This window comes from Crocodylus siamensis, chromosome 4 (assembly GCF_052110815.1).
Source record: "Crocodylus siamensis isolate JL-2025a chromosome 4, ASM5211081v1, whole genome shotgun sequence".
NCBI lineage: Eukaryota > Metazoa > Chordata > Crocodylia > Crocodylidae > Crocodylus > Crocodylus siamensis.
Genome location: NC_143398.1, coordinates 88,272,484 through 88,298,346, shown reverse-complemented (window position 1 = coordinate 88,298,346; position 25,863 = coordinate 88,272,484). Strand labels below are relative to the sequence as shown.

At 46.8% G+C, this 25,863-nt stretch overlaps 5 protein-coding genes across 6 annotated transcripts; 2 read left to right on the top strand and 3 right to left on the bottom strand.

Moving 5' to 3' along the window:
- Window positions 1-342: 342 nt before the first annotated feature.
- On the bottom strand, window positions 343-9,628 carry LOC149866009 (uncharacterized). 2 transcript variants are annotated; one of them, XM_090042784.1, is made up of 3 exons: window positions 8,972-9,628; window positions 5,571-5,707; window positions 343-4,170 (listed from the first exon to the last, which is right to left on the bottom strand). In XM_090042784.1, the coding sequence occupies exon 3, from the start codon at window positions 3,714-3,716 to the stop codon at window positions 2,337-2,339; it is 1,380 nt and encodes a 459-aa protein (XP_089898910.1). In that variant the 5' UTR covers window positions 3,717-4,170; window positions 5,571-5,707; window positions 8,972-9,628; the 3' UTR covers window positions 343-2,336. The 2 variants fall into 2 exon arrangements, with proteins under 2 accessions (XP_089898910.1, XP_089898909.1); XM_090042783.1 differs by having other exon boundaries at window positions 343-4,128.
- A 362-nt stretch (window positions 9,629-9,990) lies between these two features.
- LOC149866008 (histone H2A.J) lies at window positions 9,991-10,652 on the bottom strand. The gene has a single exon (XM_090042781.1). The coding sequence runs from the start codon at window positions 10,525-10,527 to the stop codon at window positions 10,138-10,140; it is 390 nt and encodes a 129-aa protein (XP_089898907.1). The 5' UTR covers window positions 10,528-10,652; the 3' UTR covers window positions 9,991-10,137.
- A 75-nt stretch (window positions 10,653-10,727) lies between these two features.
- LOC149866007 (histone H2B 1/2/3/4/6) lies at window positions 10,728-11,454 on the top strand. The gene has a single exon (XM_090042782.1). The coding sequence runs from the start codon at window positions 10,849-10,851 to the stop codon at window positions 11,227-11,229; it is 381 nt and encodes a 126-aa protein (XP_089898908.1). The 5' UTR covers window positions 10,728-10,848; the 3' UTR covers window positions 11,230-11,454.
- A 700-nt stretch (window positions 11,455-12,154) lies between these two features.
- LOC149866006 (histone H1.01-like) lies at window positions 12,155-14,043 on the bottom strand. The gene has a single exon (XM_090041044.1). The coding sequence runs from the start codon at window positions 13,103-13,105 to the stop codon at window positions 12,506-12,508; it is 600 nt and encodes a 199-aa protein (XP_089897170.1). The 5' UTR covers window positions 13,106-14,043; the 3' UTR covers window positions 12,155-12,505.
- A 3,888-nt stretch (window positions 14,044-17,931) lies between these two features.
- LOC149866005 (histone H4-like) lies at window positions 17,932-19,651 on the top strand. Its single transcript, XM_090041043.1, has one exon. The coding sequence runs from the start codon at window positions 18,180-18,182 to the stop codon at window positions 18,603-18,605; it is 426 nt and encodes a 141-aa protein (XP_089897169.1). The 5' UTR covers window positions 17,932-18,179; the 3' UTR covers window positions 18,606-19,651.
- The last annotated feature ends 6,212 nt before the right edge of the window (window positions 19,652-25,863 follow it).

The following is a 25,863-nucleotide window of genomic DNA, read 5'->3' as shown; positions in this document are numbered from 1 at the left end:
TGGACTTCTTGAATGTCTGTACTTAGCCTGGATGTCCCTGATTTCCATCCAGCTAGGCTGCTGGAGGCCTATGTATGGAACTGGGTAGGTGAGGCTTCTTGCTGTGTGCTATCAGAAAGCAGCTTTAATTTGTGTTTTGGCACCTACTGGATTGTAACTGACCTGAGGGGCTCTCTGAATTCCATTGTCCCTCACTGAGTATCAGTCAGTCTAGTTCCCAATAGATTTTCAGTACATGGCCCGTGAATGGGTGAGCCACTCACTCAATTTCTGCAGTAGAAAAGCTGAGAGACCATAAAGCTCCCTCTTTCCTTGCTGTAGAAAAAAACTACAAACTCCTGGTTTCTGTAGTGTGTGAACTTTATCAAATATTTAACATGATTTAAACAAACAATGAAGGAAACATGGAGCTGGGAGAATAGAAAGGGGCAAGTGGAACATGAAAGGCTGAGAGTCTAAATGAAGATGCATGCATGCACAAAACTCCAGGCCTGAAAAATGATGAGAAAACTTCTGACCCAGAATGGAAATGTACCAAGACATAAACTATATAAAGGGCAAAAATCAAATAATAAATAAGGTATATACAAGGCACAGAAAATAACAATAAATAAACTATGTACAACCTGAAATGAGAACCAATACATAAAGTATTTACAAGGAGAAGTCAAACATATGGACTAAGGTAAATGGTAAAACCAAAGCTACAAGTAAGTTAAGTGCCAAGGGAGAGCTCAGAAAACAGGTAATACAAACAGGCCACAAAGAAACAACTCTCTGTGCAACCAAGCAAAACCTGAGCCAGCACACCAGTGGACCTGAACTCATAAATTACAGTGCTCTGGAGGAAAAAGTACTGGGCAAGGATTTGCAGCAAGGGTGCAGGAACGAATAGGCAGAAGCAGAAACGTCTCTCATGGCTTGGCTAAATCACCTTCTGAAGTGACAAGTCCTCCTGGGAAAAGCCTTATTTTGCCTAATACACCCAGCAGGCTGCCACCCTCCCAGGAGTCCCCTCACTACCATGGCTAAAGCTCCTTTCTATGGCAACATCCAGCCAGGGTTGTACTGCAAGCACCACTGTAGGCTTGTGAAAGGATTCTCCCATCAGCAATCCCAACTCTTGAAGCAAGGTGTGGGGCAGGGTGCCCCCTTTCCATCCACTGAGATGGCGAAGGGAAGCTACTCTTCTTCTCCCCCAACTTTATGCCCTAGAGGAGTGCCTTGCATTGAGTAGGCTAGATGTTAGACTTTGAGGTACACTTGCTTTGCAGGGAAAAGAGCTGTTCTGCGCCATTGCCTGCCAAAGCTATGAGAGCTGCACAGAGGACTCCCAGGCATGAAGCACTGAGCTACATGGGGCCAAGTGCCTTGGGTGAATATGAGGCTCCATAATGTTCATTTCAAGGAAGGTGGGGAGGAAAGAACACTACTAGCCAGGAGCTGATCTGAGTAGCCCAAGATGCATGGAATAGACAGGTCTCAAAGCAGGGACCTCAGCAATGACAGGTCAAAAACACTGCCCTGGTAGTACCACCCTGGAATATGCCTTTTTCTTTTTCCCCCTGCCTCAGCAGCCCCCTTTCACTTTGGCCATGACTAGAACAGGGCCTTAAGCTGCCAGGTTATGTCCCTTTAGGTCTGGCAGCTAAGGTTACTGAAGAGTCTTAGTTTGAAGCAAGGCTTAGGGTGGAGGAAAAAGAGAAGGATCCCCTGAGAGGAGGGCCAGTGTGGGGGAGGAGTGACCCTCCAAGATGGAGCACTACTACATGGCCATCCTCCAGGCTGGAAGAGCTGATAGCCTTTGGTCTTAAAGGATTCCTGGAGGAGAGGGACACTATTTCTCTGGCAAAAGGGGACACTGAGCTTCTCAGGAAGAATCTGGGGGAGAGGAAGGTGCAAGCCTACATTTCCCAGGCTCTTCATCTGCCAGAGTCCAGAGAGGCAGCACTTTGTCCTCTCCTTGGCTGTTGGAATTCCCTCAACATTCCCTATGCACCCTCAACAACCTTGTCCCACACATGCCACCTCCCATAGTACTGGGAGAAGTTCTGGGGGGTGGCAGCAGCCTTTGGAAGATCATATTCAATTCTTTCAAACCCCATTGTGGCCTGCTGCTGCAGAGTTCTCGTGCAAATGACCTGGGGTGAGTGGCAGCTACACCACTGAATCTACATGGCTTCCTATCTTTATAGTTTCCTCTTCCCCTAGTTCTTTCCCACTATTTTAAATGGTTTATTATGGGCTTAATTATTCAATAAAAGCAACCATTTATATTCAGCAGGTTTTAATGAACATACCCTCTTACAACATGCATTAGAACAGCGATGGCCCTCTCATTCCTGAGCCCCTTCTTCCTGCTCAAAGTAGTCTGCCAATGCCTCCCTGACAAGAGTCCCCTGTTGGCTGTAGTTTTCAAGAAGTACTGGCTCTGGCTGCTCATAACGCTGAGAAAGTCTCTCAGCCTCCATCACCCACCCAACCCCCAGAGTCTCACCCTTCGTCTCACAGATGTTGTGTAGGATGCAGCAGGCCACCACCATGCTCGAAAGGTAACGTTCAGATGCATCCAAGCGGACATTGAGGGCTCTCCACCTGGCCCTGAGGCGTCCAAATGCATGTTCTACCATCAGCCAGCAGTTGCTTAGACGATGATTGAAAAGTTCTTTCCGGGGATCCAGGTACCCTATGAATGGCTTCATGAGCCATGGTAGGAGGGGGTAAGCTGGGCTACCAATAATCAGTGGAGGGATTGTCACTCCATTGATTTCAATGCTGGAAGCATCCCCAGCAAAATCTCCCCTCCTCATCAGGGGGACAAGGCTAGAATTACGGAAGACCCTAGCATCATGCATTTTGCCAGACCATCCAGCAGTGATGTGTGTGAATCTCCCACAGTGATCCACAAGGCCCTGCAGCCCAATAGAAAAGAAGCCCTTTCTGTTCATATACTCTGAGCTACGGTGGGGAGGGCAAAGGATGGGAATGTGTATGCTGTTGATCACACCAATGCAATTTGGGAACCCCATGTGGGCAAATCCATTGATGACCTCCTGGGGATTGAAGAGCCCAAGGAAACGTGGGGCAAGCACCTTCCTGATTGCTGTGCACACCTCACGAATAGCCGATCCAGCAGTGGATTTGCCCACGCCAAACTGGTTGGCCACAGACCTTTGGCAGTTGGGGGTTGCCAGTTTCCAAATGGCAATTGCCACCCGCTTTTCAACACTCAAAGGGACTCGCATGTTGGTAGTTTGCCTCCTCAGCTCTGGTGTCAGCTCTGCACAGATCTCTAGGAATGTGGCCTTTGACATCCTAAAGTTTTCACGCCACTGTTGATCACCCCATGTCTGCAGCACTATCCTCTCCCACCAGTCTACACTTTTCTCCTGTACCCAGAACCGACGGTCAACAGTCTGAAGACGTTCCCAAAGCAGGCCATCCTTGTTCGTGTCTTCAATATCATCTTCTTCTGGCAGGTCGCAGTCACCTGCTGAGAGCATGCCATACAGTTCAAATGTTCTCCTTGTGAGAGCTTCAGACACTGCAGCCTCGCTTACATGGGTTTGGAAAAGCAAGTCACACAGCTGGGTGATCAGGCTGGTGAGAGTCATGAGGAGATTACGGACTCGCCGCCGTGAGTCCAAGTACATTATAAGGACCTGACGGCGTTGAGCATTCAGTGCCTGCAGGAGCTCTAGGTGGGAGGCATCCATGCTGTATCTTTGCACGGCATGGAAGATCTTCACAACCGTTGGAGTGGTCTTCTGGCCTGACTAGTATCTAAAGGAATGACAACCTGAGACTTCTGAATACCTTGGGGCTAACTTCTCAAAAGATACCGAGGCACATCCTAGAAAGCACAGGGAAGCAGGGCCACAAGGGGAAATGGGATATATGACTCCTCACAGCCTAGTAGAGACAGAGCTTATTCACTGCTTCCCATGAGAGGACTAACCTGGCATACGAAGATGACTACTGAAAGTCTGTTAGCACCTATCATAGTTCAGTTTTACACTGGTATAACAAATTTCTTTAAAGTATACCATTTCTGCCTTTGGCCGTCTTCTCCCCCTGAGTCAGACAAGAGTCAGGATTTCAAGCAGACCATTCTCGCAGATTTGTCTTCTATGGACAGGGCACAGAAAGGGACACAATGAACATACTGACCTGTAGATTATGCAAACAAAATGTGTGTTTTGGTGAATTACACCATAGTTTACAGATTATCATAGTTTTTAAATAAAAAAATCTTTGAAGGATTTATTTTCATTGTCTGTATCACATGCAACTGTACCATTCCTACCTAGAATCACCAAGCAAATAAAAACCCCTTGGAACTTCAGTTCACTTGTTTAGGGACTTACTATTTAGGATTAACTGCTAGGGATTTAGTAAAAAGGCATCTTAGAAGGTGAAGGTTTTCAAAAAGGCACTTACTTATTCAGTAGTGTATTCAATTTACTAATCACCAGTGATCAAGAATGCTGGATGCTACCTTGATCACTGGAAAAGGAGGGTAGTTGGAGACCAGACAACTGGACTAGTCAAGTCACTTCGAAAAACTGAGTGGCACAATGGACAAATGTTGACCTTCTAGTATACCAGCTGACAGCTAGGGTGAGATTCATGGCCGTACTCCAGTGATTCTCAAACAGGGTACCATGTTACCTGTTTGGTGACTTGAGATCCTTTCAAGGGTGCTGTTGGGTGACATGCAAAATTAGCACTGGTAGGTGTGCAAACATGATTCACAAAATAAATCCAGAGATTTCAAATAGGAATCCATAGCGTTAAAAAAATTCTGACCCTCTGTGGTCTGAGTTCTCTGAAACAGAAGGATTGCTCTATTATTTTTCTGTAGTAAAAAAAACTAGGGAAAACCAAGAACTGACAGTTTCTGAAGGGTGCTTCAGCCTAAAAAGGGGTGCCTTGAGTCTAAAAAGGTTGAGAACCATCGTCTTACTTATTAAATTCCAGAGGAATTTAGGAAGCAGTCCCGCCCCCCTAAGTGAATTGAAACTCTTGTTCTATTATTTTCCCAGGGTTAAGGGTATTTGGTAATGCAAGTCTTGAGGGAAGGTTCACCTTGGCATAACTATTTTCTAATATGTTTGAAGTGTTACAAAATATCCTATATACACGTTACACTAGGAGTCCGTGCAAGACGAGCAATAATGTGGACAAAGGGCAGGCCCCAAACTGTTTTAATTTCTGCCAAAAAGAACACTCGCCTCCCCCCACCCCTCAAAAAAGAGACCTAGACAAATGAAAAACGTTGGCTCCCAAAATGTATATTTAAACTGGTGTTATTTTCTTTGTCGATTTAAATTGCCATAAGCAGAAAAAAACAACAGCAAAACCTTTTAAAGTTTGTTTCATTGCATTGATTGATGAATTGGAAAAAAACAGAGGTTTTGCAAGCTCCCGTTAATTAAATTTTTACTGCAATCTCAGCTACCTCTGGCTCAATTTCAGCCACATCTTAAGAAAAAAAATACTTCAGGCACCTTAAGTTCCAGTTTTTTTAAAGGACAAACAATGCATGACCTTCTTCTTACTGTACTTACTTTACATGAAGGCTTCCTGTATGCCTGCAGCGATTCTGGATTACTCAACATGATGAGCGACGACAGTGTTCTGTCAGTCACAGGACTAAACATTCCCCACTTCAATTACAAAAGGAAGTGAAGTATTTCTTGGGAGCCTGAAAATAAGATGAAGTTGTTTTTTGATATGACACAGTCCAAAAGAATTTAATACCACTCTTGATCAATATTTATGTAAGCAACAGAAAATCTTCTACATGAGAGGAAGAAAGTTGGCACCTACTACAAGCATGTACAGCATAAGGAGCCACTGGATCTGAAGCTTGATATATTAAGTCAGGCTACGGTAGGCACAATGATCAATTCAGACATACTCTGTACACATTTCTTCAAAGTGTGGAAAGGAAAATGGAAACAAGTTATACAGGTAACAGTTGTTCTACAGGAAGAAATCAATACAGTAAACAGTAAACATTACCAGCCGGAGTTACTGCTTGTGCTGCCAGTGATTTTGTCTTTATTTAGCAGGTTCAAGGTCCCTTCTAATCAGTATTCTGATTCAAAATGTGTATGCTAGTATTTAGGGGCTTCCAGAGGAGTGAACTTAGGGATCTATACTTTAAAGGAGTTGAAAAGGTTTTTTTCAACTCAATATCATTGTTTGCTTTATTTGGGAAGGCTTGGCTTTCTTGTCATCATTGTCTTCTTCATTATTTTTATTTGTATATTTAGATTTATCTCTCAACCTCTAAAGCTACAGGTTTATTTTCACCACTATCTCTGTGTTTTGTGAATGGAGGAAAGGAAGAGCAAGTAGGAGAGATCTGTGCAAGTATGAACTCCCTTCACTCTTTTTCCAGCAGCACCAGTTGGCTTAGAGTCATCACACTTAGATCACAGAATCATAGGAATCAGAAAATTAGGGTTGGAAGGGACCTTGGGAGGTTATCTAGTTCAACCACTGCTGAATGCAGGACCATTCCCAACTATATCATCCCAGCCAAGTCTTTGTCTATCCAGGTCTTCAAAACCTTTAAGGATGGAGATTTCACAACTTCCCTGGGTAACCTGTTTCCAGTGCTTTACTACCCACCCAGGGATAAAGTTTTTTTCCTGATATCTAAACTAAACTTCCCTTGCCCAACTGCAGGCTCTCCTGCTGTTCTAAGGGCTGTGCCACAAAGTAGCACACTAGCCCCTGGGAAGGGGCAGGAAGTGGAAGCTGGAGGAGGGAAGTGCCGGGAGCCCTGAGACCCTAGCTGCCGCACCCAAACTACTGCAGGGAGATGTGGCTAGGTGAGGGCTGGGGACTGCACACTAACCCCTCATGGGTCACAGGCAGCTTCTTGGCTGCCAGTAGGACAGGTGTGGCAATTATTTGGGCCTGTGGGCCACATAGGGAGTTTTGCTAAGCTGTCATGGGCCAGGTCAGTAGCACCTTTCACCCCACATGTGCAAAGGCCCACAAAAACTCCCTATGTGGCCCGTAGGCAGGCAGAGAGCTGTGTTCAGGAGTAGGACAGGTGGGTGAGGCTGGATCATGGTGCCGGGTCATGGGACAGTGACAGTGTCGGGCTGGGGCTGGAGCAGAGCTGCAATCTGCTGCCTGCACGCCCTGTGACGGGTGCAGATTCCGCAAGCAGGGGCCTGCCTTGGGCTCTGTAGCATGTGGCCCAAGAGCTAAAGCTGGTGTGCTTGGTCTATGGGCTGTGTGGCCCCTTCTGCTGTGACAGTGGGTATGGGGCAGAAGAGCTGGGATGCCTGGGCAGAGGCCCCAGGTCCAATGAAGATGGTGGTCAGAAAGAGACATCCCCACCAGGGGGGAAATGGAGGTCCGCAACCATGTCGGCCCAGGTCTGCTGTGTGCCCGGAGCAAAGAAGCTGGCAGCATGTGCCATGGCCCAGGTTGCCTCTGTGCTTGGGCTGGGCAGGACTGAGGGACCTGCTGCAGGCTGGACAAAATCCCTTGTTGGGCTGAATCTGGCTCATGGCCTGTATTTTGCCCACCCCTGGTCTATATGGTGTCACACTGCTCAATCTTTTACCATTCAGCTTGCAAAAAAGGTCCCGATCACAGATGGGCTCTAGTCTTGCCTTTCTGAACAAAGACTGAATGATCCTGGAGTTTTTTTGCAACATAATGGCTAGTACACTCATGAAATCACCAGTCACTAGGTTTAGGTTTTTGCAGTTCAGAGGTTCTGATTTGTGCCAGTGGATATACTGTTCAGTAGCAGACAGCAATTATTGATCCTTTTTCTTTGGCTCCAGCCCCAGGCATATCTTAGCAGTATTTGGGACCAGCCCCAAATACAGGATGCTTATCAATCAACTAAATTAAAAATGCATAAGGTTTGCAGAATATCATGAAGTTATTGTTTATGAAAGCTTATGCATCTCCAATTTATCCTGCCTTTTGACTAAGATCACTGAAAAGTAGATAGTGCAATGTCACAAAAAACAAACACACAATTAATGAATTAAAAATAAAAAGGTCCAGTGACAATTTTTAGGGGCCTAGAAAATGTTACGGAGAGATTTAAACCTTAATTTAGCACATTTAACAGACAATTAGAACATTTTAAATCACATGTGGTACTTAGCTAGCTGTACTTATTATAAAGTGCATCTATACTTTGCTTTCTAGCTGCTTTTCTGATAGTAATTAGATTTTGTCTAGCAGAAAAAAGCAAACAAACCCCCCAAACCATAAGCTAATTGCTGGGAGCTTAATCTTTATATAGTTAGGATAGAAACAATCTATTTATTTTCTGGAACAGTTTACAAAGGGCTGTAGTGGTTTCTACTACGATGAAAGCAAGATCAAATCTTTTACATTGCACCCTTTGCTTGAACCATTTTTCCTCCACACCAGAGCCCAAAATAAAAGAACAAGTGCAGAGAAATTTTAAAATTGCAAATACTTTATCTGCCACCAGGTGTATGAGTTGGGGGAGGGGAGGGGTGCTTTAAAAGAATAGTGTACATGACAAACCTAGTCCCTAAAGCAGTCCCTAAAATCCAAATGACTTGTTGTGACAAACCTAGAGAAACAGAAGCAATTCAAAGAGCAGACACCTCCCTCCCAAGGCCCCAAAGGTTCTCAGTTGGGACACAAATCCCACTGAGGAGGGTGGAAGGGGTTGTACCGATGGTCTAAATAAAGTTCTATAAGGAACATTCCAGTTTTAATGAGGCTCAAGGGACAGATCCTCCGGCTCAGTCTGAAGAGAGAGCGGTGGCAGGCGGCAGGAAGTTACAATTCACATCAGATCGGCACTCTGGGAGGATGAGCAACCCTCCTCGGAGCTGGAGCAGCGGATGGGGACGGCTTTCCCGGGGAAGCAGGAATGTCCTCCCCCCTAATACCACAGCCAAAGACTGTCCACGTAGACTCAATTTCTCCCCACGAGGCTACTCACCTCCCCGGCTCATGGCGGGAGCGGCGACGGAGAGCGATGCATGGGGGGAGGCCGGGCGCGCTGGGGAAGACCAGGGAGACGATCAGAAGTTAAAGGCCGGGCGAGGGCACGCTGCACACGGGCCCGGACGAGCCACTGGCCCCCGGGGAGGCAGGCACGGCCCCCCCGCTGCGGCAGGCTGCGGCCACCGTGGTTCAGAGGCGCTGCAGGTCACTCTCTCAGACGTGCCAGCGGCGACCACGATCCCGCAGCCGGAGGCAAAGCGAGCGACCCCACGAGCTGTCACGGAGGCGGCCCGGGCAAGCGGCCGCGTCTCTTCGGGGCGGCCGCGAGGAAAGGGCTGAGGGCCCGGGCTGACGATGCCAAGAGAGGGGAAGGGAACATGGCCGATCCCCGGCCGGCGACAACGGCCGCCGGTTTGAAAAACCCGCCCAAAGCTGGGATTTAAGAGCGCTGCAGCTCGTTTCCTCTAGGGGCAGCGGCGCCGCTAGCAGCCTCGCCCAGTCCCCGCGCGGCGCCTCCCTCCTCTCGCTTCCCCGAGTTCGTCTCCCCGCGGCCCGCACAGAGCCCGGCAGCGCCGTGCACCCCAGCCAGGCCGGGCCGGGCCGGGCCCCGGCAGCATCACCCCTCTCCGCTCATCGCCACTCCGTGCCGTTTGCCTCCACGCACCTCGTGCTTCAGGCCCTAAGCAGCGTCCTCCCCCGCCCGGCGCCCCCACGCCCAGCCCAGTCTCGCGCCTCGTCCCCGCGCCCGGCCCGGTCTCGGCGGGAAGGATTCCCCGAAAACCCCCAAGAGCTGCAGAACGAAGGAGGGGAACGGACACCTGTCTCCTTTGTACTGCTCCGGTCCCGCCCACTCCAGGCACCCTCCGAAAGGGAAACAAAACAAGTGCTAATTTACAACCACTGCCAAACACAGGTCAGGCGCCGAAACCGGGTGATCTTTAGGCTAGAACAAAGCAGTATAGGGCGAGCCTTCCTAATTTTTTTGCACGTGAGAAAAACAAAACATGCCAGGAATTAATGAAGTGACGCAAAAGCCCACTTACTTGGGGACGTGATTATTACAAAGTGAACAGCTCTTTTCTGATCATGTGGGTGGCTCTGAAAAGAGCCTTTGGGGTGTGTTTTTCGCAGTTTAGACCTCTCGTTTCTCAGAGGCCATTTTTACTTGCTCTTGGCCTTGTGGCTCTCGGTCTTCTTGGGCAGCAGCACGGCCTGGATGTTGGGCAGGACGCCACCCTGCGCGATCGTCACTTTGCCCAGCAGCTTGTTGAGCTCCTCGTCGTTGCGGATGGCCAGCTGCAGGTGGCGGGGGATGATGCGCGTCTTCTTGTTGTCCCGCGCCGCGTTTCCTGCCAGCTCCAGGATCTCGGCCGTCAGGTACTCCAGCACGGCCGCCATATAAACCGGGGCTCCGGCTCCGACCCGCTCGGCATAATTACCTTTCCGTAGCAACCGATGCACACGGCCTACAGGAAACTGCAGCCCGGCTCGCGAGGAGCGCGACTTGGCCTTGGCCCGCACTTTGCCTCCCTGCTTTCCCCGGCCTGACATAGCAACAGATTTCTTATCACAACCTCCTCCTTCTAAAACAAGACTAAAAAATCGTGCTGACGTAACTATTCTTCCCTTTTTATCCCTTCTCCGGGAGGGCCTGCTGTTTCGTGATTGGCTAAAAACTGTCCCTGTGTTATCAACCAATGGGACGGCGGATCTTACTTTGGCCAATCAGAGGATAAAAGCGCCACAAGGACGGTCCAATAGAGGGACACATTCTAGAGTCCTCTAATTTGCATAAGCACCCTATAAATAAAGGGCACAGCAGCCATTTTAGCGATACTGTCGGTATTGATCTGCGGGAGGTAAGCTGCCAAGATGCCGGAACCCGCCAAATCAGCTCCCGCCCCCAAGAAGGGCTCGAAGAAAGCGGTCACCAAGACGCAGAAGAAGGGCGACAAGAAGCGCAAGAAGAGCCGCAAGGAGAGCTACTCCATCTATGTGTACAAGGTGCTGAAGCAGGTGCACCCAGACACCGGCATCTCGTCCAAGGCCATGGGCATCATGAACTCCTTCGTCAACGACATCTTCGAGCGCATCGCCGGCGAGGCCTCCCGCCTTGCGCACTACAACAAGCGCTCCACCATCACGTCCCGGGAGATCCAGACCGCCGTGCGCCTGCTGCTGCCCGGGGAGCTGGCCAAGCACGCCGTGTCCGAGGGCACCAAGGCTGTCACCAAGTACACCAGCTCCAAGTAAAATATCCCGGTGTTAATATTTTAAATTCAACGGCTCTTTTAAGAGCCACCCACATCCACGACAGAAGAGCTGTATGACTGTCCCATATTAATACAGTCCTTAAATAGAAATGTTTCGAGGGGCGGCGGGAATGTGTAATAGGCGTGACTGGTTATGTTCGCCTAAAATCCTTTTCCAGTTTTTCGCTGCTCAGGCTAAAAGTCAACGGAATAAAAGCTTGTTTTTTCTCAAAAATCAATCGTTAAGTATCGATAATGGGGGTGGGGGGCAGGGAACAAAAATAAGCGGAGAGGAGGGGAGACAAGGTGGTGTGTTTTATGGGATGGGGTTCAAAGAGCATCCAGAGGCTTGCGGCGTGCGAATACCAGAAAGATGGTTGAAAACGAAAAAGAATTGGGAGCGAATGCTGGATAAAATTCCGCACCAGGGAGGCGGGCTTTTCAAAGCCTTGGAGCTGCCCAATGCGCTCTCCCTGTTCACTCTGTAACCAGTCAGGGAAAGGACCCCAGGCAACCGCAGAGGAAAAAGAGAGCAGCTGCAGCAGAAGCCTAGTAGTCTTTTGCCGTGGGCAAAAGAGTTGGCTTTCGAGTTTCTCCGAATAGCGGCCTTACTGCTAAGAAATGCTCGATGCTTACTGGGCCACTATGCCCCTGTGGGAGCTATATATAAATTGCCAGTTCCCATACCTTTCTCGGCCTGAAGATTAGCAGCTGAATGCTCTACTCACCTTTAGAGTTTTGCATAACAATCGAGCCACGTGGGGAGAGCGGGGGAGGACTAAAGACACCCTGATCTTGTAAAGAAAGTAGCTGTTAGGAGCCGGGACTGCAGCCTACCGAGCACAGTCCGGGTAGCAGAGGTATGTAGCCTAGGGCAGCGGGTGAAGGGTGATATTAAACGGGTCTCTGGAGAAATACGACACTTTAAGGATCTCTACTGGCCTATTGCTTTTTTCATTTTCAGTTAAATGCATTCCTTTTAATTCCCCAATTTAAAAGGGACACAAAACAAAATGGTTTTAACAATCGGCACAAGCAGCTTCTCCACAGCTTAATGGGCAAAGTGTAACTAGAAAGACGGCTCCAGGATTGCAGAGCTGCACCAGGTCGCCGCCTGGACTCTTACCTCTTCTCCTATTGAAGCTATTTTAGTCCACTTGCTCCGATGGGCAGTCAAGGAAGAGTCTGTGAAAGCAGGGTATCAGCTCTTTCTGGAAAATGTGGGTGGCTCTTAAAAGAGCCGTTGAGTGCATAGATGCAAGCATCTTCAAATCAGCTTACTTCTTCTTGGGCGCCGCCTTCTTGGCCTTGGCTGCCTTGGGCTTGCTGGGCTTGGCAGCCTTGGGCTTCACCGCCTTGGTCTTGGCCGGGCTCTTGGCGGCCCGCTTGGGCTTGGCCGCCTTGGCCTTCTTGGGGCTCTTGGCCGCGCTCTTCTTGGCCACGGCGGCCGCCGGCTTCTTGGGGCTCTTCTTCACGGCCGCCATGCTGGCGGGCTTCTTGGGCGCCGCCTTCTTGGGCTTGGGCGCCGCCACCGCCTTCTTCTTGGGCGCCTTCTCCTTGGCCTCGCCCGGCTTCTTACCCAGCTTGAAGGAGCCCGAGGCGCCGGTGCCCTTGGTCTGCACCAAGGTGCCTTTACTCACCAAGCTCTTAAGCCCCACTTTGATGCGACTGTTGCTTTTCTCCACATCGTAGCCGCCGGCTGCCAGCACCTTCTTCAGCGCGGCGAGGGACAGCCCCTTGCGCTCCTTGGAGGCGGACACGGCCTGGGTGATCAGCTCGGTCATGCTGGGCCTCGCAAGCTTGCGGGCCTTGGAGCCGCGCGCCGCCTTCTTGGCTGGGGCCTTGGCTCCGGCGGCGGCGGGCGCCACTTCCGACATGGCAGCGGGGGTCCAAAAACCAGAAAAAAAAATGCTAGTGCTACAGTAGGTGTGACGCCGGCTTTATAGAGAAGAGCTGCTCTGTGATTGGCACATTACAGAACCTGCCCACCTGCAAGTCAGGAAGGTCTCTTTCTTCCCTTCTGTTTGTGTTTGTTCAGAGGAGAAAAAAGTGTAAATTTTGCCCAGCGCCTGCCTCCGTCCGTCTCACCCGATTTCTCCTCCGAGCCCAGAGCAAAGCTTGCCTGTTCATTCAGGAGAAGCTTCCCCATGTAAAGACCCGCCATGAGTACAAGAAAGAGGCAATAAAAGCTGCGGGCTCTGTCCGGAGAGAGCTTGGGAGAAGGCAACTTTTCTTTTTCCTCCTAAATTAAAACCATGTCGTCCCCAATCGAAGGGCAAACAATGCGGCACTTTATTCTTTAGAGGGCTTTCTTTTTCTCGGGGGAGAAAGCCAATCACTGGAGTTGATGTTTTCCTCCTAAAATAATTTCATAGGGAAGCAAGTAACACAATCCAGTCCCTCAACTCATTCTTTCAAATGGCGTAAGAACTGGCTCTCATAGCCAAGTGTTTTACCTCTGAAAAGCACTACCTTTTGTTGAAAAATGCATCCTGCGGCATTACAAAGAGGTCATGAGAAGCTCATAGAAGAGTATTTAAGCTCCTGAAATGCAGGTTGAAATAGTTGCCTCGCTGCACTTTTCCAGGTACTGTAGAAAAAAAAGTTTGGTTTTATCCTGTAATTTTTTTTACTCATGCATGTAACTGAAAATTTACAGCAGAACAGCATATTTTTGTTCTTTAAATGCAATAGTGAAGCTACTGTAATGTTTGGGTCTCAAAGGAAACAGATGTGATTTGATACCAGTACATGATATTAAGTGAGAAATTGCCTTTAAGTAAAAAGCATGTAAAATAGAGATCATATATTAAACAGTATAAAACAGCGGATAATATTCTTTTCTTTCTCCATCAAAAATATTATACTGGCTTTGGTTCCATGTACGGGGTAATTGACAAGAAATGTTATTTAGTCTTTTAAGTACAGTATCTTCATTATGCATTGAATGCTTCATGCAACATATACCACTTTTTCTGAATTAAAAAAGGAGCCCTTTAGAAACCTTTAATATATTCTGCAGTAGAAATACAGCATAAAACAGGGAAAAAACATGAGCATCTTATCTAGTGTTTCCCAAATTGTGCAGCGTGAACTACCTGTCATTTAAAACAAGGTATATAGTCCCCAGGTGTCCAAATAAATGTACAAGGTCTTCAAACATTTTCAAATAAAATGTTGGTGCCTAAAGTGCAACATGGTGGCTATTTTGAGGATGGACAGTGGATTGTGAGTCCAAAAAAGTTTTGGAAACAATATTCTAAACCAATGTTTAAAAAAAAAAGGGAAGGAAGAAAAAATGGTTTGTTAGGAAGAGGTGATTAGCACCTATTACAAAATCTTGAAATGGGTGAACACATGAATAGACACAAAAAAGCAAGGAAACAATATATTATTTTTGTTATGTAACAGTAACTAGATGTTGCTTTTGATGACCTTGGGATTAAATGGGATACTTAGGCCCTAAGTAACGTGTGTAAAGAATACCTAGCCTTATATTTGATCAGCATGTTAGTAGGACATTTTTATTATTTAGTATCTCTTTTGATTAATTTGGAAAAGTAGGTTTCCTGCCTCTCACACATACACATAAGAGTGGATAGCTCAACTAGTTAGGATCATGGGAAAGTAGAGCTAGAATAGACCTCTGGGCCATGTCCACATGAACTTGGACATTTGTTTCCCTAGGGGCAAGAAGCAGTGACATACCTTGTACTGCTGCTACTTGACCCTGGGGACTGCCCTCTGGCAAGCAGCAGATTACCCCAGGTGGGGTAGGAGAGGCTGGTCCCAGCAGTCTTACCTGAGATCCTGGGGGCTGGGGAAGCTGCAGCTCTGGTGCTTCTGCAGCTGTGAGCCCAGCCAGCAGCTGGAGCATGGCTCAGGCTGGCCAGGCTCTGGTTGCGGGTGGTGTGCTCTGCCACCACATGTGCTGCCCCAGTTTTTTCAGAGGTCAATCCCCACCCCCCGTGATGCAAGGTAGCAATGTGGGGGATGTCTGAAATCCACATGTTTTTTCTCCAGGCTGAACAGTCCCATAACTATCAGCCTTTCCTCTTATGGCTTGCTCTTCAGGCCTGTGGCCAATGGCTCTGAAATTACTTCAATCAATTTCTTTAGTATGCTAGGGTGCATCCCATCTGACCCTGTTGACTAGAAATAATATTAATCCCCCCGTCCCTCCCATCTCCAAGATCCATGCAGAGAAAGGCATACATCTGTTTTAGTACAGGTCTCGCATTGTTTATATTACAAAAACAAAACAACAGCAAAAAACCCTCTGTGCCATAATAAAATGGGAACTTCTTTCAACAAATGAAACAGTAAATGTAAGCTTTTTTAATTTGCATGTGATGCTGCTTTCATTCTATTTCAGTTGAATGTAATGAAGAGAATGAGATAGAGAGAGAGAAAGAGAGAAAGCAGTAGAGTGGGATAATTCTGAGCTTCGTAATGGGTGATCAAATTGATGGTCACCTTGAAAACAGCTTATTGGGTTACCTCTGGATGCGGCATAAGGGACTGATTATAAAACTGAAATAGAACAAGGGAAATATGCTGGGATGGAAGATGTGGGTTAGCAGAACAATGACTGTTTAGAGCAGGGACTAAAACCAAGCTGGACTCTGTGAGCTAGCTGGAGGCCTGCAGCAAACTAAGGGAGAAGAGAATTCTTAAAGCTGGAAGGGATTCCTGGTAGTTCTCCTTGGATCAACTGTAGATGCAGACCTGGGGACACCATTGCTAGGTCTTTAAAGAAAGAAGTCCCAAAAAGAAATGGTGAGGCCTTCTCCCTTGATTTTGACATATCTAGGTAAGGTGAGACTGCTTTGGCATCAGGGACCTGTTCTCACAGAAGGACCTGTGTTATGAGGGCCCATGCCCGGACTGTCTCCTGAAAGAGCCATAGGGCAAATGTAGGTAGCCCTCTCAGGGTTGAAGCAGCTAGTTAAATAGATATGGTGAGTCTGATCTAGGAGCGTGGCTTACAAACAATTGAAATGTACATGTCTCTGGAGCAGGGATGAGCTGGCTGGTTAATCAGTAGTGGAGGTCCAGGGAATGTAAAGGTCTGTAGAATCAAAATAAAGCTTCTGCCCCAAGAAGAAATAGCTATAACCTGGCTCTGAACACCATTAGAATGGGAAGTGAAAGAAGCTCATAAAGTATTAGAAGAGCAATTTTTTTCTAACAATTTTCTGGTATGGGTAGTAGGATAAAGAAAATGAAACTAGATTTAAGGTGGAGGTTGGTAAATGAGTTGCCAAATTTATGGCCAAAAAGAATTCTTCCACCTAGATTAGATTGGCACAGAATGTAAGGTATGTACTTTCCTCTGTGACATGGGGAATGGTTTCTTTCCTCTGATCATCTGAGCAATATATTAACTATATACATAATTGTTATAGGGTATTCTTGGTCTTTTAGATATTCTTCCTTGCAGCAGGAGTGATGATTCGAAGTGGTGATTTAGGGGATTCCTTTGTTTAACTATAACTGGTGAATGCCAGGGACTGGTTTTACTGGCCCAGGAGCCCCTTCAAGATGATGTTTCTAGATTTATAAATGTGTGACATGGAAGCCTATGTTAACAGTAGAATAGATTCAATAACACAGGAGCACCGTCTCTGTCCGGGGTCATATGTTCCTTTGAAAGACAGAGAATGTATTTTGATTGAAACTATGCACCTTGAAGGAGAATATCCATCAGAGGGCAGTAAAAGATCAAAAGAAAGAGTGAGAGAATTCTTCAGAACTTCTGGAAACCCATTTCAGTCATTTTTATCTGTTCTTGCAAAAATTCCCTTTATTATTAATTTGTGCTATTATATACTTTATAATGCCTACCCCATTACATCCTTGAAGTTTTGCACTTTAATTTCTTTCCTTTCTCCTCCCTTAGCCTTTAATATAATAGGTATTAATTTCCAAATATAAAATGAGTGTTTTTGCCTAGTATTTAAAATATTGTGTCCTGCTCTCTGGAACAACATCTTTTTTGTTTGTTTGTTTTTAATCCCCCTGATAGTTTTAATTTGTAGTTAACCTGGTCAAAAGCCATACTATTCTATATATGCTATAGAAGGTGATGCAATAGTTGATATATAGATATAGATACACACAAACACACACAGATAAGATAGTTTAAAGAATGGAGAAAGGCCTATAGTTTTCAATTCTGTAAGAGGGCTTTGTTTTACTTCAACTTACTTTGTTCAGTTTCATTTACTGGCAATCACACTAACCATCACTATATAAGCTATGGCAAATACTAGCAAGAGTAGGGAGGAGAAATACATGATGATGTGTTAGAAAACCTTATTAGTTGGATTTTGCCACCAACTAATAAATTAAAACTTGGAGGTGATCTATTGAAACCAATGAGCCATGGACCTGACTCAGCACTTTTGGAAAACTCTCAGGAAAAGGAAAAAATAGGACATGATCATGAAAATTGTAGCCTGAAATTTGTTCTGTATTTTGGCCATTAGCTAAGGGATCCCTAATAGGAGGAAAAAAGGGCATCTCATAGACAAAAAATGGCATTCTCTGTGAGCAAATGGTAGTATTTAACCCTGTTGATCTGAAGTCAGGCAGAAGACAGGACACTAAATAAAGGAGACATGCATATGCATTCATGAACCTGGCTGACTTTATTAGATGCCGTGAAAGGATATGCACAGAACAGTATTAAAAATACAAGTAGTTCCTTTCTTGTCAAAAACAACTAGCCGGAGAATTGGACAAGGTGTCTCATATCTGTAAATAACACTCCCCCTCCCCCCCACCGCCGCACCACACACACACTCCTAACGTAGAAACATCAGTAGTATTGCTTGCAAAAGGACTGGGGGAAAGAGAAGAAAGGCATCAAGCCCGAGAGCCCGCCTCTTTCAGGAACCTAGGTCATCACAGGAAGAAAGGCCATGAAAAAAAGAGAAAAAAAACACAATGGAGCCACACCCTACCCTGTTTATGCAGGCAGTTCGCAATCAGGTCGGCCCCTGGCCTATATATACACAACAGGGAGCCCAGCTAGGCACTTGGCAGTTTTGCTTGCTGATCATGTCTGGTCGCGGCAAAGGAGGCAAGGGGCTGGGGAAAGGTGGCGCCAAGCGCCACAGGAAGGTGCTGCGGGACAACATCCAGGGCATCACCAAGCCGGCCATCCGGCGCCTGGCTCGGCGCGGCGGCGTGAAGCGCATCTCCGGCCTCATCTACGAGGAGACCCGCGGGGTGCTCAAGGTCTTCCTGGAGAACGTGATCCGCGACGCCGTCACCTACACGGAGCACGCCAAGCGCAAGACCGTCACCGCCATGGACGTGGTCTACGCGCTCAAGCGCCAGGGCCGCACCCTCTACGGCTTCGGCGGCTGAGCGGCTTCCCATAGCACCGCCTCCTAGAAACTCAAAGGCTCTTTTTAGAGCCACCCACCTTGCCGTGAAAAGAGCAGTCCTTCCGCTTGCAAGTGCAGTTTTGCCGATCCTGACCAGGTGGCAGCATTTTTCTCTTTCAGGGGCTTGATTGTGAACGATGTGATTCTGCAGCAAACCGTAGATGGCTGTACTTGCCAGCATGCGGCTCTGCCTGCCCTGGCGGTAGCTTGTCTGGGTGCTTCCCTATTGTGTGACATGGAAACAGCAGTTTTCTCTTCCAGAGAAACCAGTGTCTGATCGGGGTCGGGAACGGCTGCATTACCGGGAGAAGCCGGGCCACAGCGGGGAAAACCTCTCTCGGAGCTCCGCGCCGCCCGGCGCCTTCTGTCCGCCCGTGCTGATGAGCAAGACCGGGGGAGAAGAGGAAAGGGCTGGGACTGACTGGAAACACGGATCGGGCTTCACCTTCTCGTGGGGCCAGTCCAAGGCGGGAGGGGCAGCCCACCCGAAATGGGGAAGGAAAAGGTGCCTAAATCCGGTGGCTGTCTCTGAGAAGCCCGTGCCTTGTGGGGACTGGTGCGTGGCCAGGACGGGTGTGTAGGGGCTGAAACCAGGTCCTTCCCTCAGTGTCTTCACCCCTTGGAAAGCCGAAATTCTCTCTTTCTCACACACACCTATATCGATATGTGTGAATGCATAATATAGATAGGTTTTCACTTTCCATCTCCTCACGTATTTCTGTAGATGGGGGGGCGCATGACAGCTCAGTAGTTGGGCAAGTTTGAAACAATGTAACCTAAGTCAGTTACATCGTTTTAAAGATCATCCCATCCCTTTCCCAATTCCTGGAGCAAGCTCTGGGGTCCCCTCGGTGTTAGCACTGTTATTTATGCCAGCATGATTCACAAGACAAACCCAGGGATCTGTAGTATGAAAACCATTCTGACCTGCTGCGGTCCTTCTGAGTTCTTTGCAGCAGAAAAGCTGTTCTTATCCTGTAGTCTAAAGCTAGTGACAACAACAACTGGCAATTTCCAAGAGGTGCCTTGAATCTCAAAAGGTTGAGAACCACTGCTATAGGGGGAGGGGGCGCTGGGTGTGGTGGGCGGGGGAGAAAGGATGCTTAGAACAGTGGGCGAAGCACAGGAAGCTGCGAGGAGGTAACTGTGGCAGGAACCTGTTGGCTATTGCAAAGCAAGGGAAGACTGAAAGAGAGAGACCACAGACAATGATAAAGTCTCACATGAAGGGTGTTGAGAGTGGTGAAATTATCCTACCCATCTTCAAGAACTGTTGCTGCCAGACATGCCTAGGGCCCATGAAGTCCTCAAATGTCCCCATGAAAGCGTGATTGAGGCTCCGTGGGTACCCTGTAAGCACTTACCATTTAATTCAGTGTTATTCCGCTGCTGTCCTCCATCTGCATCTCTCAGATGGTCAACAATTATGACGCATCAAAAGTGAAACTAGTTGCAAATCATGTCAACTTCAGCATTATGCTGTAAGTATAAATGGAGGGTAAATTACTTACTGTTCTAGATGAACTAAGACTGATATTTTTGGGCAACTCTTCCTAGACCAGTTCTTCTTAACCTTCTTAGATTCAAGACACCCCTTTGAAAATGTTAGCTCTTATTTTCACTCTTTTCTTGACTACAGAAAAATAACAGCTATTCTTCCTCTGCAAATTGTTGAGAAAGGCCACAATAGGGCAGAATGGTTTGGATACTATGGGTTCTTATTTGAAATCTCCGGGTTTATCCTGTGAATTATGTTCACAGACCTAACAGTGCTACCACTGTGTGGCACCCCTGTGGTACCCTTGAAAACATCTCAAGACACAACAGGTTTCCATAGTACCCCAGTAGAGAATCCCTTTTTAGGACCCTCAATTAAGAGGGTTTTTGGCTACCTAGAACCCTACAAATATCCCCCTGTACTTTGCCGCGAGGACTATAATGATAAAATAGAGCGGGGAAAAGCACACTGAAGTAATTGTGTAATTTAAGGTGAGAGAGCAGCACCATGCCAGAGCATAACTAGCTAGAGGGCCTGGATTTGATGAGGTAAGAGGAGGAGCAAACATACTTTGAGAGCATGATGATAGAAAGCATGCCTACATGTGCCCCTGACTGTGTGCTTGTCACTGTGTAGTCATTTAGTACTTTCTTTAGCGAGTACTAAATGACTGCACAATAACTGTTGTTACTGTGCTGTCCCGGCAGTGCATAGGTCTTTTCCAACCCTACTGTGCAGTAGCAATGAGCTACTGCGCAGTAGCATTAGCACCATGTTTCCTGCACACTGATGATACATTGCTGTAGCTCACCGCTACGATGAGGTAGCATCTTGTGTAGACACTCCTAGAGAGAGGTAGAAGCCATACACACTCTGTGTCCTGCCAAGCTGCACTGGTAGCTCAGAGGATGTGTGTACACTGTGACCAAGACACTTCTCCTTGGCCCAGCCTACAGATCTACTGGCAGTCGATCTTCCTGTACTTTGTATTTTGGAAGACATCTAGAAAGCATGGAAGTTTATTTATTTTTTGCTCCTAGAGAATCTTTTGTTTTCCCCAATGATCAAGAAGATCTAGAGATCATAGCCATGCAGTGGAAAGCAAAATAAATCTTCTCTCATTCACTACCTTTTCCTCACCACATCATATAGACCTAAAGAGATAAGGGGGGGAAGAGAAATAGTTTCATTTCTGTTCATCATCTTTAATTTTCTTAATAGTTTTCTATTTTTTTTTTTCTCTTCTGGAACACAATTTTGTATTGGTTTGTTTTACTTTGTCCATTTACATAATATAGTTTATGTAATAAATTGCTGGGTGGAGCAGGGTCTCTGATCTTTATGTACCAGTTTTCAAATTGTAACCTGTTTATTATCTTAGCTTTTAAACAATCCACATACTTTTTTTTGCATTGAACACTTTTCAGTTTTCTAATTTAATAATGCTCAGTTTTGCTTCTGGCCGGTTTTGCACTCATTCACACTTTTACCATTTCAAATTAAGTTTCCCTTCATGATGCAGAATTCCTTTCACTCTCTCTTTGCTTTGTAAATGTTTAAAGTTTAATACACTGCACCTCACAAAGACAATGAGCATCTGTGTCCCCTGCTTTGCCTTCCACAGAGTGCATGGGCAGTAGCGACAAAGGATGAAAGACAGCATCCTACCAAGGCACATAGATTCATAAACAGGGTATAAGTGGCATGGTGATGCCAGAGCCAGGGGAACCCAATGCCACACTGTGGGGCCTCTTTTGCACAACCTCTCAGTCACCTGATTTAACGTGAAAGGGGCTGCAGGGCAGGGGAGGATGAAGTTGTTTGAGACTGGTACTTTAAAGACTGGTACTGTCCCAATTCTATGAATGTGTCATCTGGGGTCTTGGTTATGGCCATACAACTCATTTACAGTCCACAACAAGACCACAAATAACATTAGGATAGGGAGGGATGTGGTGAAACATTTAGAACTACTAGAAAGCAACACAAGTACAAATAGATAGTTTGAAATGAAAGCTTAGCCACAGCTCAAGCATTGTCACTGGGTCAAAATAATTTCCCATCTTGCTTGAGGAAGGATATTTCAGAAGTTCAAAAACCCTGGCATTTTATATCCTTCTAGAGCAACAGCACTGATGTTAAACCCCACTTTACAGATGAGCTTTGAGTGGCCTAATTTAGTTTAGCTGTAATACCATGTTGGCAGGCCATTTTAAAATCACTAATCTAAAAAGTTGCTAAACTGTTGCTTTTGTAACTTGGATGAGGGGTAAAGTTAGGTGAAATGAACAACAGTGGAAAATGACTGAGATACAGGGTATAAAAATCCGCAATGTATCAAGATTGTTTGGAATCTGTTGAAGATGTAATGGTTTCTGCCACCTAACTGGGGGCGGGGAGGGGAGGAGGGAGTGAAAGTAAAGTCTTCATTTGTTCCACAAGGGACCAGTTCAATGAACTGACTCAGTTTCCTCGCTACTGCTACTCAGTGGGCAAGTCTACATGAGATATTTACTGCAGTTGCCTAATTAGCTCTGCAGTGAATGTCTTGGCATCTAAACTACACATTTACTATTAGGCTGCAGGAAACTAATAAACTCCAAAGCAGAGTAGTACTTGTACAAGTACTATCCTGCTATAGAGTTTTTTACTCTGCAGCAGTGCACGTGTGGACACTGGCGTGGTTGGCTAAGCTAGGGCACAAGGGTGGCTTAGTGTGGGTGTTGCCTGCCAGCTAGCCCTGCTCTGGAACACCCTTATACTCCAGCCAGCCCTGCCACAGCACTTTGAGTCAGTTTGAAGAAGCCCCAGGCTAGTAGGCTGACTCCCAGACCCTCTACCAGTCTGGACTACTCCAACCCAGCCCAATGTGTTGCAGTCCTGGGTGCGCGTATAAATGGCATGCCTGAGAGCAAAAAACTCCAGTGCAGTATGTGGCAGAGTTTATTGTTGTGCATTAATTACATATGTAGATGCTCCTAGTTACTACAAGGAAAGATCTTTACTTTTTCTTCATTCTGCCTTTCAAAAACAAGAGTCATATCATATTCTGGCGTGTGTTGTATGGAAGAAAAACAATGTTTGGAACCGATGATCATGCAAGTATTTGCAATGAAGCACTTTGCTTTAAAAGACTGAGTGGAGTCTCCGCTCTCAATGACACCAAAATTGTCCTGAACAGTATCACATTAAGGTCAGGGGTAAAATTTGTACCTCCCTATATGGACCACCAGAATCTGCAGCACCAGCATTAGTATCCTTTGTGGTGAACGTACCCATGGAATTCTTCAGAAAGGCTCTGCTACAGTTCAGTAAGCTGCCCTCTGAAATCCTGCTACAATTTCATGCATTTCCCTGATACCAATACAAAGGATTGAGAACAGGTGCCAGAAATGGGTGGGCAGGGAGTGGTGTTGGGGTAGGAAAGAGTTTCTTGTATTTGGATATGAGTGGCTATTGGCAGGGAGAGTGAGATGGTTAGAAGGTTTGCTTGTGTGGGATTTTGAGCAGGGACGTGGAAGGAGGGAGTTTTTTTGGGTGTTGTTTAATTTTTTTTTTTTTAAGTGTGAGCCACTCACAGCCTTTTAGATAGGGTGGGATAGACATCTGATAAAATAGAAAACAAAAAACTGTACTTCCTTATGAAAGGGCTGCTCAACCCCTGGCCCATAGAGCCATATCATCTAGCCATATCATTTCCAGTAGTTTTCAACCTTTTTTTAACCAGGACCCATTTGTAAACATCAATGCCAGTTCCTCTCACTCCTGACCCACTGTCCCTTGCCCCCAGGCCTCAGCCCCCCAGTGTATAGGGCAGGGGATGGGTATGTGGGGCAGGAGGGGTGTGTTTGGGTTATGGGGGACCCCAAGCAGCCCCTTGCAGGCTGGAATTTTGCCAGCCTGCAAGATAAAATCCACAGTTTACCAAGTTTTTCTCCTTTAAAGGAGAATCCATTTTTAAAGTTTGTTTATGATCCTTTCATATATTCTTGCGACCCAGTTTTGGGTCATGACTCATGACCCATGTGCTAAGAAATACTGACTGCCCACTGGGTTCCCCCCCAAGTTTGGGAATTTGGTAATGAGGGAACAGTGGCAATTAACATTGCAACCACTTCCCCACCTCCCAAATTGCCAAGCTCCATGCAGCTGGATTGGCTCAGACCTCACATAGCTACATCAAGCCCAGTGCATCTACATGGCAACAACATCAGGCCATAGCCTATTTTTTGTGGCATTATTGGGCCTTGGTCCCACATGGAAGGATCATATCCCAGCCTCATGTGCCCCACATGACCTCAGCCTGGCTGTGCCGTGTGTCTGGACTGGGCCCTAGCTGGGCCAGCACCAAAAACCCAGGGACCACATGTAGCGCACAGACCAGCCTGGCTCTGCTCATTTGGCCAACAGGACAAAGAGGTTAGGCACCACTGCCCTATGATACTGCCCTGCAACCAGCTTGATAGTTGACTTGCCAATGCAGAACTGATCAGCCAGAGATTTGTGTAAGTCTGGGTGTGCAAATTTATGAAGTGAGATAGCCTCTGACTTCTTTATTGATATAGGTCAAATCCTATGTTCATTTTGGCTGGCACAATCTTGAGATATCGCTTTCTTTATGTTTAAGAAATTAGCACAGCAGAGTAGATGGCTTAACGGCTACCAACAGTATGACATCTGGATGGGTTGCATCATGCACAGGTCACTTTTTAGTGCCTCTGGGAGTGCCGAAAAAAGAGGGGGGGGAAGAAGGGGATCCAAACACTACAGTCATGTTTCTAAGCACTTTGAGGTTCCACGCAATTGTACCTAGTTTTCCAGATCCCTTTTTTTTTTTTTTTGCGGGGGGGGGGGGGGCAGGTGGAATTGTATTTTATTTATATATATATATTTTTTTTTTTCCATAGATTTTTCATAGATTTTTTTTCCTAGACATTTGGGCTGGAAGGGACCCCAGAGGTTCATTGAGTCCAGCCCCTTGCCCCAGGGGCAGAAAGTCAGCAGGGATCGTAGGATCCCAGCAAGATAAACATCCAAATGTGTCTTGAAGGCGTTCAAAGTGACTGCCCTTTCTGGCAGCAGTCTGTTCCAAACCTTGGGGGCTTGGACAATAAAGAAGTTCTTCCTTATGTCCAGCCTGAGTTGGTCACGGAGAAGTTTGTGACCATTTGATCTTGTCATCGCTTGGGGTGCTCTGGTGAACAGATGTTTCCCCAGATCCTGGTGAACACACCTGATAAACTTATAGGTGGCCATCAAATCACCCCTGAGCCTGCGCTTTTCCAGGCTGAAGAGTCCCATGGCTCTCAGCCTGTCATCATAATGTCTATTTTCCTGACCCCTGATCATGCATGTGGCTCTTCTCTGCATTCTCTCAAGCTTCTCCACATCCTTTTGGAATTGTGGAGCCCAAAACTGGATGCAGTACTCCAGCTGTGGCCTCACCAAGGCCGAGTACAAGGGGAGAATGACATCCTGGGATTTGCTTGAGAAGCATCTATGGAGCAAGCTAGCGTTTTGCTCACTTTACTAGCCACAGCATCACACCCAAGGCTCATGTTCGTCTTGTGGTCAACCATGACCCCCAAGTCCCTTTCATCTGTAGTGCTAGCCAGCGTAGCACTGCTGAGCCTATAAGCATGGTGCAGGTTTTTCCTCCCAAGGTGGAGAACCTTGTATTTTTTGGGTTAAACACCATCAGGTTCTTATCTGCCCATTTCATGAGGCTGTCAAGATCTGC

Bases quoted from the DNA above. Each gene is read 5' to 3' on its own strand.
- LOC149866005 (XM_090041043.1), top strand. From the start codon at position 18,180: ATGGAGCCACACCCTACCCTGTTTATGCAGGCAGTTCGCAATCAGGTC.
- LOC149866009 (XM_090042784.1), bottom strand. From the start codon at position 3,716: ATGGATGCCTCCCACCTAGAGCTCCTGCAGGCACTGAATGCTCAACGC.
- LOC149866007 (XM_090042782.1), top strand. From the start codon at position 10,849: ATGCCGGAACCCGCCAAATCAGCTCCCGCCCCCAAGAAGGGCTCGAAG.
- LOC149866008 (XM_090042781.1), bottom strand. From the start codon at position 10,527: ATGTCAGGCCGGGGAAAGCAGGGAGGCAAAGTGCGGGCCAAGGCCAAG.
- LOC149866006 (XM_090041044.1), bottom strand. From the start codon at position 13,105: ATGTCGGAAGTGGCGCCCGCCGCCGCCGGAGCCAAGGCCCCAGCCAAG.